Raw genomic sequence first — 19,184 nt, 5'->3', positions numbered from 1 at the left:
ATAAGCAGTTCTATCAAAACTTCAAGAAACATTACATGAATTAAGAATGAGACCAGCCGGGCTCGGTGGCTCAGCCTGTAATCCTGCGCCTTTGGGAGGCTGAGGTGAGTGGATTGCCTGAGCCCGTGGGTTCGAGACCCACCTGGGCAGCGAGACCTCATCTCTACAATAAATTTAAAAAATCAGCCGGGCATGGTAGCGCATGCCTGTAATTCCGGCTACTTGGAAGGATGAGGCGGAAGGATCACTGGAGCCCAGCAGGTTGAGGCTGCAGTGGCCAGGAGCGGCCACTGCACTCCAGTCTGGGCGACAGAGTGAGACTCCAATTCAAAAAAAAAAAAAGAATGAGACTGGACCACTACCTCGCTACATAAATAAAAATAAATAACTCAAAATAAATCAGCGACTTCAATGTAAAAGCTAAAACTATAAAACTCTTAGAGGAAAACATAAGCTTATATCTTTATGATCTTTTAACAGACATGACACCAAAAGCACATGCAAGCAAAGGAAAAAATGAAATTGGAATCATTAAAATTTAAAACACTTGTGATTCCAAGGACAATCTCAAGTAAGTGAAAAGACAACCCACAGAAAGGTAGAAAATATCTGCAAATCATGTATTTGATAAGTCTATTATTCAGAATATATAAAGAGCTCTTAAAACTCAATGATTTTAAAAAAAAGAAAAGAAAAAATGGACAACCAGTAACTTTATAAATGGAGGAGGGGAGTTAGAGTGCTAAAATAAGGAGGCTTTGATGAAAACTGCCTCTCCACCACTTCAACAGAATTTTGGCTAGAGGACTCATCTCTGGAGAGGACAAAACATCAAATACAGTTAAGAGTATGAGGATAAGAAATTAAAATCATTGTGTGCATATCTGAATCAGAGGTCTTGTCTCTTGTTCAGTTCACAGAATAATGGCAGCCATATCATTATCATCTAAGTAACGTGAAGATACTTCTCTGAGGAATCTGACCAGACCAAAAAAAAAAAAAGATCTAAAGAGACTAACATAAGGGCTTCTCAAAAAGCCTACCTACAGCTCCACCAATACACTCAGAGCTCTTAATAACAATCAGTCAGGATTATCAGACATCTGAGAAATCCTCTAACACAGAAGCTAAAGACTGAACAACAGGAAGTGCATCTTTGAGGAAACATACTACATAGATGAAGAAAGAAAATCTTAAAAAGAAACTATCATTAATATTCCAAAGAAATGAGTTTTATCTATGATTACGAAAATGCCATAAAATTAACTTTGCACTTAGAAAAAAACTGGTTTCTATATAACATTACAGTGGCAACATATAAGTGTTAACTTTCAGAACAATCCCAATGGCCATAATAAAATATTTCAACCATTCATTTAGCATAGAAAAGCAATTTTTATTTTGTTTCTTTATTTGTTTTAAGCACTAGTCCCTAAATGGGCAGCACCTAGATTAATAAAGTGTTCCAAAATAAAGGTTATATATTTGTTCAAGACAGCAAGCAATACATCATTTTGACTGCTTTTTTCAACAGCATTAATGGAATAATGCAAATGAAATGCTACATGACAGCAAAAATTCTTTAAGTGACTCAAACTGACACTTAATTATTGACCAGTTTGAGACAAAAATGATATATATAAACTCATACATCATACTTTAAACATTGGGCAGCAACCATTAACCTTCAAGATGGGAGATGGGAAGCAAGAGAAATACAAGAAATTAGATATAAAAAAAATTTGCTTTCCAGTTGAATTTAAAACAGCCACTGTATAAAACCACTTCAGTCTTTGGAAATGGCCAAGACCATAGCTCCAACACTGCTAGTAACATATTTCACTGAGCATCTCTGAACCACAATGTCCTCAAATATAAAACATAATACTAAATTGAATGGTTTTCCAACAGTTGCTTTGTTTTTTTGTTGTTGTCTTGCTTTTGTTTTCTTTTTAAGATCTGAACTGCCCTCTAAGGGATATTTGGAAGGGAGAGAGGGAAGCAAGATGAACCATTCCAAGTCTCTTAAGACTTTTCTTACTGTTGCCCAACCCCCTCTTCCAATGATGCCCCATGAGAACCTAGACTGGACCCTGAAGGCCTTCTCTTAGACTCTAATATTCTAAATAACACATAAAGCAAATTGGTATATTTTCACTTAAATTCTCGGTTTAAAACCAAAAGAAATTTAATTTTCATTCATTTAATAAATAAATATTTACTGGTTGCCTATAAATTCATCAAGCTAGAACCTTTTTTTTAAAAATAGATACAGGATCTTGCTCTGTTGCCCAAGCAAAAGTACTTGGAGTCATCACAGTTCACTGAACCTTGAATCACTGAGGCAATCCTTCTGCCTCAGCCTCCGGAGTAAAAGTTGATTCTGAGGATATAATAGTTTTAAGTTCTCCAACTATTTTTCACATCAGTCTCCAAAAGGCCTTTCTACTGCCTTTTGCAAATAAAAAAAGATCTCTCCCAGTAAAATCAGTTAAGTCACTTTTTGGTCCTTAAAACTAGAAATACAAATGAAAATGACCAATAGCCAATAAAATAATTTAGGGTTATCTTTCCACTTTGCTCTAATAGGAACTGAAACAGTCAACTGTACAGTCAAACATAAAACAAATAAAAGAAACTACACAAAGGACACAGGTGTTAGACTTCATATGGATATAATATTTTAAGTACACAAATGTTATCAGAGGAATGTAATACTTTGCTTATAAAATTTCAAGGATTGAGGGGGCGGGGGGCAAAAAACTTTCAAAGATTAATTTTAAACAGATAAAAGGTTTTAATCTGAAATCAAAGAGTATACTGTCATCTGTTGTTACTGCTTTGAGAACATATTTCTTCCAAACATGGATTTTCTAACTGCGGACAAATATCAGAGCACTTCAGAAATATTTCTAAAGTTGTACAAGAACTCAAAAGCTAAATAGAGGAAGGAGAGAATTAGGAAAAATAGAAAACAAAATAGAAAAGCAAAAAGACTGTTAAGAACAGCTTGGAGGATATGGTTTTACTGACTATGTGAAGTAGTTATAAATCAAAATATGATATAGACTTATACAATTAACAAAAAATAGATTTGAAACACAGGAATACCTGCAAACAGCAAAGTATACCTGTATGTCAATATAGGTCTAAACCAGGTTTCTCAGCCTAAGCACTAATGACTGGGGCAAGATAATTCTTGGTTGATGGGGGCAGACCTGGTCTTTTCCAGATGTCAGTGCAACTCAACCAGTCTCGGGAAATGCCATAAATCATCCTTAGTTAGGAACCACTGTTCTAAACGAAAGAAATAAACTGCTCAGAGCTAAATGAAAAATTTGCTAAGTAAAAAATATACGAAACAATTCTGGTTTCCTTACAGAATACCTGATATAAAACGAGCACTCAATAAATATGTGCTGTAAAATAAACTTTTCCCTTTAAAACTGTTTACACTGATAATTTAATGACTTCTTCAAAGCTTTGAAAGTTTTGGCCCAATCTGAGTCCAAATTTCTATCAATTACAAAGTAATAGAGAATAAAATTTACTTAATTCTTATACATTCAAAACAACTAACTACCTTCACCATCCTGAAGAAAAGGCAGTCACTTAAACAGCAACAAGTGTTTACGAAGTCCACATTGGATTTTTCTTGTAAATGCCTCCTCCCATCAATTTCTTTCATTTTTCAATTTTTCAACAGAAACTACTCAAATTTATTTATTCACCAAAAATGTTATGAATGTCTACTGTGTGCAAGCACTGAGATAAGTATTCAAGAAATAAAAGAGATACAGAGACAAAAATATCTTCCCTCAAGGTGCTAAGAGTTGAGTAAAAAAGCCAACAAGCAAACAAATTGTTAGAAACCATATGAAAGGCATACATAGAGGTAGCTAGGAAAACAGAAAGAGAATCTCAGATTATCTCCTCAGGAGTTTAGAGAAAGGCAGAAAGAGATACTGATGGTTAAGAATCAGCATTTTTTTAAAAGTTGTTTTGCTTTGTTTAGAGAGGAGGTGAATACTAAAATTCCACGTTATAAACTTTCTTCAGATATGGGTCTGTGATAAATATATCTATTACTGCAAAGTCTTGGCAAAAAAAGTTTCAAATACACTTTGATAATTATCTGGTAAATATTCTCCCAAAATCAAAGATATTGGCATCATTTTTCATTTGTTTTTTAAATGTTTAGCTTTAGAAAAACACAAACAAAAGATGACATCCTATGATATTCAGCAATACAATATTAACTATTAAGTTTTTTAAAGAACTGGAATTAAGACATTTAAAAATTGTCTACAATTTACAATAACATGCAAAATTGAATTCTTCATTAAAAAGATATCCTTTGTCAGGCACACTGACTGTACTCCCAGCACTTTGGGAGGTTGAGGTGACAGGATCACTTGAGCCCAGGAGTTTAAGACCAGCCGAGGCAACACAGCGAGACCTCATCTCCACAAAAAGTCAAAAAATTAGCCTGGCATGGTGGCATGTGCCTGTAGTCCTAATTACTCAGGAGAGTGAGGTGGAAGAATCACCTTAGTCCAGAAGGTCAAGACTCAGGTGAGCTGTGATCGCACGACTGCACTCCAGCCTGGGCAACAGTGAGACCTTGACTCAAAAAACTAACAAAAAAAAGGGATCCTTCAAAACTTGTTTTCTACAGCCATCAATATTGTAAACTACTTTGTTGAATATTTGCAAGTAAAATTCATTTTGCTTTGGCTATGTTCTTGTTGTCAAGAACACAGGAATATTTTCACACTTTTTATAGACAGTCATCATCTCTGATATCAGACAATTTTATTCTCTTAACTTGTGCCTCCTCTACTGGTTCAAAAGGAGAACAACACAAAACCAAACTTAATTCCATTGATAGAACAACAACTACATAAGTTTCTGTTTTTTGATTTAGCGATCATCTCCTATAAAATTTATTTTATCAGATTAACATCAAATTTTTGATGAATATCTTAACATAAATCTCTGCCAGATTTTTTTAACCTTAAAATATTATTTCACCTCTAAAAATAGAGTATACTTTAAGGCATATTATATTTGTGTCATAACTGAAATTTTTCTATATAAATACAAAATATCCCATTATGGTGTTAATCAATTTGATGGACTTACAATGCAGTATATCTGTCCATTGCAGACTGCACATCTCTACGGTAAACTGTTCGAAGAATGACCATGACAGGGTCAAACTCCTGATCCCAGACTTCAGCTATCATTCAAAAGAAAGTAGAAACAGAACATTGACTTCTTAGAAATAAAGTCAATCTTTAACAACTTATTACACGTGTGAAGTACATTTTAAACTTAAATGATAGAATAGTTTAATATGATTATAGTATTTGTTTGACTCATGACTACTCTTCTTAGTCAAAAATCACAATTTCATCATTAGGAATATTCTCTTGAGTTCAGCAAGCACTAGTGAGCAAAACTTTTATAATATAACAATGCCTCACCAGAAAAGTTTAGTTCAATTTTTTTTTTCTCTGTAAGATGTCTATTATAAAATAAGAAACCACAGTACATTAACATCATTAAAAGTATTCAAAGGTAAGAAGGGCATGGTGGCACATGCCTGTAAGTCTCATATACTTCAGAGGCTGAGGCAGGAGGATCATTTGAGCCCAGAAGTTCAAGCTCAGCTTGGGTAACACAGATCCCATTTTTTAAAAAAGTATTCCAAGGTAAAAACATAAAAACTAGATTAAAAGATTAATCAGCTGTTGATTTTCAGAGTTTTACCTTATAAACTTTTTGATTATAAAAGATTTTTTGCTCTTTTGCTAAAATTGATCATTGGTATCCTTACCTTCTGTGTAAGTAGGAACCACAATCCCATGTGTAGTATGTGTTCAGTTGATGGTACACAAGATAATTTTAAATATTAAGTATAAAAAGTTTTTTAACAACTATGTAATATGTATTAGAAAATATTAATTGCAAATAAAACTCATGATTTCTCCCTAATAATTATGCTTATGATAAGGTGAAGTTTGTTTTTTTAAAGTTAACCCATTTTAGAAAATAATGAGATACTAAGTATATCACAGTAGAGTTGATATTTGTTTATTTATTTGTTTTTTTAAGACAGCAGGATTTATTGAGAGGACTGAAAAGCTCCCACAGTGAGAGGGGACCCGAGGGGGCTGCCCAAGATGATATGTAGATATGGCAAAAATCTAAAAGACGGGCTAATAATTTTAGAAACCATTGCCTTAAGAAAGTTTACTTCCTAGATTAAGTTTTTTTCTCCTCTAATCCTCTCTAACAAAATTCTTAACATTTGAAAACACGGTTAAGAAGCTTACACTTCCCTCTACATATCTACTATAATTTCAGTGTTTTAGTACAAGAAACTGTTAAGCATTGTTCCTAATTTCATGTACAGGATAGTCATCTTAAAATATCAGAAATATCACTTAAAGTTCTGAAGCCAGTCCTTCACAAAATTTTTTTATTACTTCTATCATCACTTATTATCCTTCACTTTAAAGTCTATTATTTTGCAAAACTAAAATGCCAATGCTTTGGAATGGCAATGGAAGAAAACAAGTGATTAATTAGTCCCGTGGGCTTCCCACACTGTTCTTTGGAGCTGAATTTCCACAGAGTTATAACAAGGGTCATTTTAGGAGCAAGGTATGGCAGAGCAGGGAAGAAGCTAGGTCCACTACCCACACACACTTTAGCAAGAGTAGTCTAGCATTTATCTGTTTTGCATAAAAAATTCACTTAAGGCTCAGTTCCCTAAAACCAAAGGTTTGTTTCAACCACTTTTTAAAAAGAAGTTTAAAAATCATTCATCTATTCCAGTTCTCTCACTTTACAGATAAGAAGCCACATACAAAGATTAAAAAACTGATTTCCTAAACCACGCAACTAGCTAATAAATTTAGTACTGTATTTAAATATGAAACAGCCTCTTAGCTCTAATCTCCAAATGCCCAGTGTTCCATCTCATGTCTACTGTTCATGACAACCACCTAGAGAGCTTGTTTCACAAAGCAGATTCCCAGATTCTATCCACAGAGATTCTAATGAGAGCAGATTAAAGATGAAGCATAGGAACTTGTATTTTTAACAAGGACCACAAGTGAGTCTGACAGAGGAAATCCTCCCATAACACTTTAATAAGCACAACACTATACCACACCAGAACACCACTCTATTCCCAAGTTCATCTAAATTTTACACACAAAGTGATCTCTACAATAAATAAATACTGTGCTTCTTCCCTTAATGAAATACATTCCAACCAGAGACTCTAGATTGTCTTGCTACATGTGAACTTCTTGAAAAATCCTAAATGATAAGGTTTTTCTGCTGCACTCTGCCAAACACAGTACTCTATATGCTATTTACAACTTCAAAATGGGCTTTGGTTTTTCATTCAGCCAATGAGTATTGAGGGGGTCAAAAAGCATGTAACTGCTACTTCCTTCAAAATTTTAACTTACATAAGTAAAAATATAAACTCAAAAAATATATAAATAAATAAAGATTGAATCAAAACTTCATCTACTTCTGGCTCTTGTCAAGCATATCATATATAAATCTAGGGGGAAAACCTTACAAAACCAACCAGCCACTTAAGGAAAAGGTTTCTAAGCATTTACATAGGTTCAAAATAGACTTTTATTTAAACTATTTATGTTAAAATATGGGTAATGAGGATGAGGAGTGTTTCAATGTTTCAAATCAAATTTAGAGAGCAGATACATTACAAATGTTTTCTAAATATACATTGTTTTATAATTTTTGGTACATTTATGGTTATGTTCACTTACAAAAATGAACTAGAGTCCATATAAAAGTGCCTTTTCTATATATAAATTTAAATGGAAGCAAAACCACTGTATATAAAAAGACATACATTCATAAGAAAGATGAGAAAAGAAAACCAAAGCTGAACAAATAAAAGGTAAGCATTTTCTTTCAGTACACACAAGAATACACCTTTAGACAACTAATGTTTCAAAGCATACATTTATGTATATAAACATACCTTTGGGAGTATACATGCCCTGTTGCATAGAACCTCCAGGTTCAAAAACAGGAGCCTTAAAATCAGCTACAGCAGACAAAACTGATTCAAAGCTGTAACTGCCTGGAATAATGCCACTTTTGGGATTGGGATTTTCTGGAATATGATGCATGTGTCAAGAAAAAAATATGAATGACAAAAAGCCAGTTTCATAGCCTACCCAAGGTACTCTAGTTTTTAACTGATCTTGCTAAAAATATAAAAATATGTCTATGGCCATACCACCCTGAACACATCCAGTCTCTGATCTCAGAGCTAAGCAGGGTCAAGCCTGGTTAGCACTTGGATGAGAGAAAAATACCTCTAAAAAAAGAAAAATAGTAATTGGCTGTAATATATAAAGTCGGCCACAAGAGGGCTATATAATACAACAGCTCAATAATAACTTTTCATTAATTGTGATGTTTTAAAATATTTTTAATCTAGGAGCTAATCTACTAATAAACTGAATGCTGTATTAGTTCTCAGATATATTTTCCCCAAAACAAATTCACCAAATTTCAGAAAAGGAGGGAAAAATTTTTAGTTGAGATTCATTTTCATCATTTTGTAAATAATATTGCATCTTTCTTTAAAAAAAAAAAGAATGTATTAAATATTAGCCAAGATTTTTATGAGCAAATATTTTTCCAAAATCACAAAATTTCACCCTCCCACAAAAAAAAAACTAGCTTAGAAAAAGATTCTAAGCAAGTTTAAGCAAAGAAACAAAGCAGCAAACCACAAAGATACTCTTCCATTTGTTTCACATTAAGTCTACAACTCTTTTCTAAAATTCAAAGGTACAGAGGATGTTTTTGCTCTATAACAGCACTAATACATAGTATATGATGGTTCAATAAAATGATCAGACAATATTAAATTGATGCTGCTTATAAAAATCATGAAGATTGTCAAACAGGCATTCTAACAGGAGTTATTTCACAAAACCAAAATTTTAACTAATTCTTCCAAACACAGTCACAAGATACACATAAACTAAACTTTGTCAAATATTTTCATCACAGAATAACGTCTTTGCCTAAAATTTCACTAACATTAACTAAAAAATAATATAAGACACTTATTTTATGCTCAGTTCTATACAAAGAACCACAAGTTCCCAGATTGTAGACAATTATCTACAAATTTGAAAATCCTTTAAGACTGAGTTCTAATGAAAAAATCCTTAAAATGTTTAAAATGTTGGTAATAATGAGGAATATCTTTAATTGTTAACCATGAATTCCAGACTGGCTACGCAGACAAAATAGACTTAGCTGCCTTTTTCAGTTTCCTTGCACTAATGCTGCACCTAGAATGCTAGATTCTAGAGTACAGAAAGCCATCATTCAGACCTGAGGTCTAATCTGAAGTCTAAGGAGAGCTCCCCAAGAGGTAATAATAAGAGGTTAAAATAAAAACCTGTCACCAGTCCTAAACACATACTTGAGCGAACTCCTGGGATTTTTCTTTTTCTATATTATTTTTCAACATTGAAAAAAAAACAAAGCAGGGGGGAAACACACTTCATCGAAAAGGGTACCTGATCTTAACCCAGGCAAAAAGGGGACCAAAGTCAAGTTCAAACTTTGTACAATGATCAACTGTATACCTAATCCTGAATTGTACCCTACAACTTTAAAATAAATGATTAATTTTTTTACCTTTTAATCAAAAAAATCAATAAACCTATAATCTGTATAAATTACTTGTTATTTTAGATCCTGCAACTAACAGAAAATTAAACTTTTAAAAGGATATGAGGTCCAGCAATGAACTATGTGTCCTGTCATTCATACACAGCTGGGCTACCATCTCTGCCCTGAGAATCTCATCATCAGACATTCCTAAAATTATTAAAAACAGAATTAATAAATCTGAGTATACAAAAATTATTAAGAAATAATTTACCACACATTTGATTAAACTGCTTTACCAAACATGAGATGCTGCAAATTAGAGAGTAAAGAAGCAGTGTTCCAAATAAAACTACAGTTTATCTGTTGTTTGCAGTTCCTGTAGCAAATGATTTTTTAAAGGATATTCTACAAGGTGTATCAATTATACAGCATATTAAGAGTTTGAAACAATCTTTAAATATACCCACATCCTTTCCTTTTTTCCATAAGCCAGTTACTACCACAGGAAGAGGGAGGAAGGGAGAACAGTTAATACCTAAGTATTAGTAGGATTCATGGCTTTTACCTAAATGTAAACGAAGACTCAAAAGAATCACAAGAAATGTAAGAGCGCCTTCTAACATCGATCTCTCATGCTCTGTATCTAGTACTGTATTTTGGTGTTGTGATGCCATTGTCAACAAATCCACTACTTTAAATCTACAAAAAAATATTGAGACAGATTTTTTTAATTAAGACAAAATTAACTGGACACTTCCTAATATCAATCTTAATAAAATTATGCTTACCTTTCAAAGACAGATGAAATAAAATAATCTGGGTCAAGTCTAGAAGCACAAACCTTTAAAAGAAAACAAATGCTTTATTTCTCAATATTTAGTTTTCCTTCTTCTATTAATCATATATTTTTTTTTATATCTTATGATGTTTTGACATCTTGAGAGGCCTTACTGACCCAGAGAGAGAGAGCTCCTCCCAGGTCAACTAACTCCTAAACATAGTAAACAACTTACTTAGGAACACATTTCTCATGCAAGCCCACCACCATCTTTATCTAACTCTTACACATCAACTCAGTATTTCCCCTGCCCTAAGTCAACCCAGAGCCAAGTACTACAGAGCCAGTTAGGTACAATCCCTATGCCACAAAGTCCACTGGAATTATTCAAACTAGTCAGACATGCCTTGCCTTGTCTTTCCTGAAGAAGCCCCAATAAAGGCTCTGGCCTAGGCTCTCCTCTTACTCCCTTCTGCCTCCTGACCAGAACCCAGTGTCTGCCTTGTGGCCCTGTGCTGTGAGGCAAGCTCCCTTCTCTTGGGAAGTTTAAGTAATAAATTCTTCTTTCGATGGCATTAGCCACCCCATGTCACCACTCAGCCACCTCCATAAGTTAAAATCCCATGGATACAAATGAGGTACTTCCAACAAGTACAGTGTCAAGTTGCTTACCTGTAATAAGTAAATGTCAGGATCAATCATGGAATTACAGAAATGAGACTGGACATAGGTCATGGCTTGTCCTTTGATTTGCAGACCATTTCTTACCCACATATTGCTGTGGATTTCAGCAAGACTTGCCTAATAAAATAAAAAATTATGTAAAATGGACAAAGAACAAATCATCTAAATTTAATCTTTATAAAATATATTAAACAACCATTTCAAAATATTTTATGATTTAATCATAATATGAACTTGACATTCTGTCCAATGTTAAAGATATTCTATCCAAATATATACAATTTTACATCATAATTATGCTTTTGTGTAGCCACGTTTTTAGAGGTTTTCCATGATAGTCTCCAGATTTTCACTGAAACCTTTCATGAGGAATCAATGTTTATATGTTTCACTCTATGTCTTCTTTTTGCAGCCAACAGACACATGGAAAAAATGGTCGGCCTCACTAGTCATCACAGAAATGCAAAATAAAACCACACTGAGATACTACCTAACTCCAGTCAGGATAGCTATCACCAATAACTCAAAAAACAACAGATGCTGGAGAGGATGCGGCAAAAAGGAAACACTTCTACACTGTTGGTGGAAGCGTAAACTAATACAGCCTCTGTGGAAAACGTGTGGCGATTCCTAAAAGGTCTAAAAATTGACCTTCCATACGAACCCGCAATCCCCCTACTGGGAATACACCCAGAAGAACTTAAACCACGCTACAAAAAAGATACCTGCACGTGTATGTTTAGCGCAGTATTGTTCACAGTAGCAAGAACATGTAACCAACCATGCTGCCCATCAAAAGAGGACCAGATTTTTTTAAATGTAGTACATATACACGATGGAATATTACACAGTCATAAAGAAGAACAAAATCATGAACTTCACAGCAACCTGGATGGACTTAGAGTCTATAATACTGAGTGATCTTTCACAGAAACAAAGTACTAAGTATTACATGTTCTCACTCATAAGCGGACCTTGAACAATTATCGTAATACTGTAAGAAAAGGATTGGCAGTAGCAGGAAACTGTTGGGAGCGGGAAGGGGAAGCAGGATTGGCAGTAGTGGGAATCTGCCTGGGGAAGAGGGAGCACACCTCATAAACAAGGGTACCTGCATAATGAACACTTGTATACCTAACCCTGAATTGTACCCCACATCTTTAAAATCAAAAGAAAAAAAAAAACAAGAAAAAAGAACAAAAAATCCTAACTTATATAATATGTAAAGAAACACACTGCAATCAACATAAAATAAAATATAGCTACTTTGTTCATTCTACATCTTTAATTCATCCTAACTCAATCTTCAATCTAAACTACTAATTTTCCAAATAACAGGAGGTACAAAAGGTCAGATTAGAATAAATTATCTTACTATATCAGTATTTAATACTTCATATATTTATATCCAGCATCAACTAAAACTGGTAATCATAATTTTATCTCTTACTTGTTCTTAATCACTAGAGTTGAAGTTCAGTAATAATTAACAAATCCAAAATTGGCAGGAAAAACAAACTGATGTGCAAGACTCTTTAATATATATGAAAGGTTGGCCCACAAAATTACAGTGTTAGAACTGAAAGAAATCATAGTGCTTACATAAGCTAAATTTCTCTTCTTTCTCCTTTCACTTTACAGATGGAGAAACTGGAAACCAAGGAGGTGAATACCCTAAGCTATGTGGAAAATAAAATAGTGGTAGCACTAGGAGTAGAATCTGTTGGGTCTACTAACTCCCAAAACAATGCTGTAGTATTTTTAAACTCCCCCATAAGTAAATACAGTGACAAGAATTCCTGGTAAAGTTAAAACTAAGAATAAGTCTCATAGGATGGAAAATACCTAAATATAATCTGGCAAAAATACAAGAACTCAATTTTTTAAGAAAATTTTTTAAACATTTTGGTTATGATAAAAATTATAAAGTCATACAAGTAAAATAAAGGAAGAATCACTTAACCAAGAAATTCAGTTCAAAACTTTAAAAACCTGTATACATACTTGAATTTGGAGTGGGTGAATCATTAGTTTCATTAACATTTCCTGATCTGGCAAAACAGAATCCAAATCTAGCTCTTGACATTTCACGGCCTAAAAATTAGGATAAACAAGTTACTAATTCAATAATTATTTTGCAAACTTTTTCAAAAAAAGAATTATTTAATAACAATCTTACCTTACTTAAAAACATAGCATAATAACGATGTAGTGGTAGATGAAAAGTGACTTGGTTAGGTGCTGGCTGTAATAAACAAATAAAGCCCAAAAGTTAAAGAATGTTTTAGAGTTCTAAGACAGTTTTAAAATATTTTTTTGTTTGTTTTTGTTTTGTTTTACTTTATTATAGAAATGTATGGTACAAGTCAGGATTAGGTACATAAGTAATCTACATGCAGATGAAGCTTGGGCCTCCAACCAATCCTCACATCCCCTAGTTTAGGACTAGGTACCCTTAATGTTGCCATGTGTCCCCCCACAAGACCAGGCAAAGTCTGGGCGAGGTGGCTCACACCTATAATCCCAGCACTTTGCGAGGCCGAGATGAGAGGATTGCCTGAGCCCACAGGTTCAAAACCAACCTGGGCAACTTGGCAAGACCTCATCTCTACAATAAATTTAAAAAAAAAAAAAATTAGCCAAGCGTGGTAGCGCACGCCTGTAGTTCCAGCTACTTGGAAGGCTGAGGCGCAAGAACCGCCTGAGCCCCGTAGGTCAAGGCTGTGGTGGCTGTGAGCGTGCCACTGCACTCCAGCCTGGGCAGAGACTCCAACTTAAAAAATAAAAAAGCCAGGTGAAGTGACTCAGGCCTATAATCCCAGCACTTTGGGAGGTCAAGGTGGGAGGACTGCTTGAGCCCAGGAGTTTGAGACCAGTCTAGGCAACATAGTGAGATCTCAGCTTTACAAAAAATTTTAAAATGTTTAAAAAGTTATCCAAGCATGGTGGCACACGCCGGTAGTCCCAGCTTCTTGGGATACTGAGGCGGAAGGATTGACTGCACCCAGGAGGTTGAGGCCAATAGTGAGCTGTGATCATGCAACTGCAATCCAGTCTGGGCATCAGAGTGAAGCCCCGGAAAAGAAAAAAATGTTTAAACCATAGTCTCACCTGAATTTATTCCTATACTTTATCAAAACAACATTTTAGAAAATACAGATTTAAAAATCACTATAAATAATACCATTTTAAACACCTAAGTGCAAGTTTCTTGAAGGCAGAAATGTATCCTACTCACTTTGAATCCTCTGAAGAATCCAGAACTTATTAATATTTCTTAAACTTAATTAAGCTGAAGCAAATATTCATTATAAAAACAAGGAATAGAATAAATTTCCCTCTACAGTAGACCATTTGGAACTCTTCAAACGCATGTATCTCAAACATGATGATAGTAATAAGAACAATAACCACAGGTAAAATTGAGCACTTACTGTGTGCACTATGCTAAGCACTTTATTCACATTTGAGTCTCAGAAATTCTCAGAAAAACCCTATAGGTTAGAAACTATTAATATAACCATTCTGTAAACAGGAAAATTCAAGCCAAAAGAAACATAAGTAACTTCCTAAAGTTCAAAAATAGTGAACTGAGAGGGTAGTCTAGACTCCACTGTTATATTCAAAGTGGTAAGAAGATACTGATCACATCCCTAAACTGTGGTACAAATGCAGGACACCCTCAGACTCCATCACCAATTGGGTGAGATGCTTCCAATATCAATACCAAACATATCAGCCCCCATAACAAAACAGTAAATAATATGTCAATGACCTTAGACATCCTTGCAAATATTATAAAAATTGCATTTTAAATCTGTGCGCACCATTGGTCACAATATCACTACAGGGCAAAATTATACTACAACTGTTCTTCTTAAACAAATAAGATAAAAATTTTTCAGTATTTTTCTGCTTTTAATGCTTTTATAAGTTTTTAATAAATATTTTCTTGTTAAAAATGTATCCAGAACATTCATATAATTATGCTAATATGGCATCATTACAGAGGTTTTAAGAAATCAAAATATGTTATCATCTCTGAAATACTTATTTTTTTCAAAACCAATATGAGAATAACATCCTCCTCAATATGTGAAGGCTATAAAGAATTGTTCTAATAGATAAAAATTTGTCCTCCATAAAAGAAAGAAAATTCTGACATGTGTTGCTGTATGAATAAACTTCAAAGATATTATGCTAAGTGAAATAAGTCCATAACAAAAAGACAACCACTATATGATTCCACTTACATAGGGTTATCTAGAGTAGTGAAATTCATAGGGATATAAAGTAGAACGGTGGTTGCCAGAAGCTGGGGGAAGAGGAAATGGGGAGTAGCTATTTAATGGATACAGAGTTTCAGTTTTGCAAGACAAAAAAGTTATGGAGATTGGCTGCACAACAATAAGAATATACTTAATACTACTGAATTATACAATTAAAAATGTCTAAGATAAAAAATTTTATATTTTATATGCATTTTACCACAATTAAAAATAAAATTTTTAAGTTTGCTCTCCATTACCATAGCCATTTTAGTAACATATTCTACACTAACAAGCTAAGTCAAAATCTCCCTCAATTTGCTTTGAAGATATTAAGCACAGTGGTGAAGTACAGACTCTTAAGAGTCAGACTTTATGAGTTCAAATCTTGGCTCTGCTGGGCTCGGTGACTCAGCCTGTAATCCTGCGCTTTGGGAGGCCAAGGTAAGTGAATTGCCTGAGCCTGCGCCTTCAAAACCCGCCTGGGCAACTTGGCGAGACCTCATCTCCACAATAAAATCAAAAAATTAGCCAGGCGTGGTAGCACGCGCCTGCAGTTCCAGCTACTTGGAAGGCTGAGGCAGAAGGATCACCCAAGCCCAGCAGGTTGAGGCTGCAGTGGCCGGGAGCGGCCACTGTACTCCAGTCTGGGCAACAGAGTGAGACTCCAACTCAAAAAAAAAAAAATCTTGGCTCTACCACCTATAGCTGAAAAACCAGGCAAGTTACCTAACCTTTCTGTCCTAAGTTGTCTAACCCATAAAGTAGGGATAGCAAACAGTAGGACAGCTGTGAGGAATAAGTAAACATAGTACCCACTACATATTGCTATTAACTACTAAACCATGGACTCCATCTTATCTTTCAGCATTGTAGCATATCCTAAACTCACATTCTTCTGTAATGTTAAATTCCATACTTCCTCCTTGTCTAATGTCACAGATTAGCCACTTGATAAATTCTTCTTCTTCTACTCCTTCCATGTAATACTGATGGTCCTTGGATTCCATTCTTCACTCTCTAGTCTTCTCATTATAAGTGGACATTATCCAGATTCACAGCTTCAACTGCTAACTCTACCCAGATAATTCCCAAATCTCAGAAATCTTACTCTTGAACTCCAAATCTTACATTCAAGTGTCTATTTAACATCAAAACTTATTATCCCAGAGAAACAATAAATATAGTGTGTCCAAACCAAACTATCTTTTCCATAAAATTCAATGCGTCTCAATATTTATTCTCTGGATTCCCAGTAATTTTTTTTATTTTAAAGATATGGAGTGCAATTCAGGATTAGGTATACAAGTGGAAGTCGTACAGGCAAAGTTTGGGCCTCCTTTTGGTTCCCCTTTTGGTTCCCAGTTTGCCTGGTTTGAGATCAGGTACCCTTACTGATGTTGTGCTCCACCCTCCCCCACCCTCATTTCCAACAAATTTTTTTTTTTTTTTTTGAGTCTGAGTCTCACTTTTTTTTTTTTTTCCTTGAGTCTGAGTCTCACTCTGTCACCCAGACTGAAGGGCAGTGGCACGCTCCCAGCCACCGCAGCCCAGGCCTGCAGGGCTCAGGTGATCCTTCTGCCTCAGCCTTCCAAGTAGCTGGAACTACAGACACATGCCACCATGCCCAGCTAATTTTTTGATCTATTGTAGAGATGAGGTCTCGCCCAATTGCCCAGACTCCAATTGCCCAGACTGGTCTCGAGCCCGTGGGCTCAGGCAATCCTCTCACCTCGGCCTCCCAAAGCACTGGGATTGTAGGCATGAGCCACCGCACCCAGCCTCCCAGTAATTTAAATATGAAATGTAAACTCATTCCTTCTCATAAGTCTTCTCCGTTTGATAAGGTGCCAAATTATGTTCACCTATTTTTTAAGTATCTCTTAAATTCACTTTCCTCTTTCTACATTGCACCTACCATTACCTCAGGCCCTCACACTTAATGTCTAGATTTTAGCAGACAGCCCATGTTTCTATTACTACCCCATGTGAAACACCTTTTGTAGTGTCTGCCTAGCTTACAACCTTCCCATCTTCTCAGAACATATCCCTCTTTACTCCCTGCCAACCCAATCACACATACAGGGATTGGGGCCTGTCAGTCAAGTCTATAATGGCCACCTGTGACTAGAATAAGGGGAGACACCTAACCCAACCTGAGCAATGAGTTTCTCTCTTTTTAAAAAAAACTGGAACTGGGATTCAGAGACATTCACAGGCAGTCTAGGGGTATGCCTGAAATAGTAACATTGGGCAACTATAAGATGGCAACATATTACCACATGGGTAAAGCACAGAAAGGGAAGAAAAAATAAGGCAGATTCACACAAGACAAAGCAAAGGCAGAAGAGAGAAGTTCCTATTCAGCTTTCCAGTCCATTCCTGAGGTCCAGGCACCCTAAGATCCCTGAAGCACCCCTGTGTATTCATAATGAATCCACCCTTCTCTAACGTAAGCTACTTTATTTTTCCCTTTGCATTCCTGTAACTTAAGCTGCTTTATTTTTTCCCTTGACTAACATATCTTTCTATTTAGACCTCTATATGCTGCCAGAAGGTGGTCTTACTAAAACATTAATTTAATCTTTCATCTTCAACTTCTTCCACTCACAATCGTTTAATGACTCCCTATGGTTTTAACCTCCAATTCCTGAGAAGAGCTTACCTCTCCAGCCTCACCTCCTGTCATATAAACTCATGCACCATAGGTAGTGCCCCTAACTCACAAGGCTTATGTACCTTGGTGTGAGCTATTCCCTCTGCCCCAAATGTTATACATCCCTTCTCCCACTGGATTAACACATCTTTAAGAATTTGCACAAATGACACTTCTACTAAGAAGCTTTTCCTGAGTTATTCAGGCTAAATCAGGTACTCCTTTTTATCCTCCCCCATAGCACCTGGTCACAACTTCACAAAAGCACTGGAATCAAATTAACCATTTACTTGCCTTCCACTTCCTCAAGTCATAAATACTGTTTTTTCACTGTATCCCCAGTGTTTACAACATAGTAAACATTCAGTAAACATTTGCTGGATGAATACATGTTCTACCTTCCTCTAACAGAGGACTCCAAACCACTACCCTGCTACAAACTCACAATAATTGTCCCACATGATATTCAGATATTTAAGAATTCTTAAATACCTTAAATGCCTTATAGGAAATTTTATTCCACCCCTTGTTTCTATACAATTATTTGATTTGGCTTCAGTTCAAAACATATTATTTGCTTGACTTGTACTAGATTACCACAGTAACTTCTGACATCCACCCACAAGAATGGAAGAACTAATATTCATCACATATGTAGTATGTGCCTCTTAGTCAATCCTCATTCATTAATATTATCATCTTCAAGGGATGAGGACATGGGCTGGGCAATGTTAAAAACAAAAATAAAACTTAAAAAAATATGTCTACAGTCACATAGCTAGTTAGATTATGGGAGACCTTCAATTTACACTCATATCTGCCTGACTATGAAGCTCTTTCCACTGCCAAAAATCAAGACAGTTAAAGCACTACCAGATAAAGAGTTGAGAAATATGAACTCCGGACCCAGAACTAACAGTAATTTGCTACATAACAACAGGCAAGTCATTTAATTAATATCTCTGCACCTCCATTTCACAACTACAAAGAAAAGGGGAGGTAATAATAAAAACTTTCATACACTACATAAAAACAAAATATACTGCTTGATTCCTTACGTTTTATACTTATTTTCTGTTCTTTTAAAAACCAATTTAAA

General features: G+C 35.1%; 1 protein-coding gene across 1 annotated transcript in view; it reads right to left on the bottom strand.

The window, feature by feature from the left end:
• Window positions 1-19,184, bottom strand: part of UBR3 (ubiquitin protein ligase E3 component n-recognin 3 (putative)) — a gene marked incomplete at its 3' end in the record, with an annotated part of 111,876 nt that overhangs the window by 20,776 nt on the left and 71,916 nt on the right. Inside the window, exons 12-19 of the mRNA XM_021712542.1 lie at window positions 13,341-13,406; window positions 13,166-13,255; window positions 11,150-11,278; window positions 10,488-10,540; window positions 10,265-10,398; window positions 9,819-9,906; window positions 8,039-8,178; window positions 5,146-5,242 (exon numbers count right to left, since the gene is read on the bottom strand). Of these exons, the coding sequence (XP_021568217.1) occupies window positions 5,146-5,242; window positions 8,039-8,178; window positions 9,819-9,906; window positions 10,265-10,398; window positions 10,488-10,540; window positions 11,150-11,278; window positions 13,166-13,255; window positions 13,341-13,406 (797 nt within the window). The remainder of the gene's footprint in view (window positions 1-5,145; window positions 5,243-8,038; window positions 8,179-9,818; window positions 9,907-10,264; window positions 10,399-10,487; window positions 10,541-11,149; window positions 11,279-13,165; window positions 13,256-13,340; window positions 13,407-19,184) is intronic.

Source organism: Carlito syrichta, unplaced genomic scaffold, assembly GCF_000164805.1.
Source record: "Carlito syrichta isolate Samal-C Ts95f unplaced genomic scaffold, Tarsius_syrichta-2.0.1 Scaffold303340, whole genome shotgun sequence".
Taxonomy (NCBI): domain Eukaryota; kingdom Metazoa; phylum Chordata; class Mammalia; order Primates; family Tarsiidae; genus Carlito; species Carlito syrichta.
The sequence above is the reverse complement of the archived record's forward strand: the minus strand, read 5'-3'. Positions and strand labels throughout refer to the sequence as shown.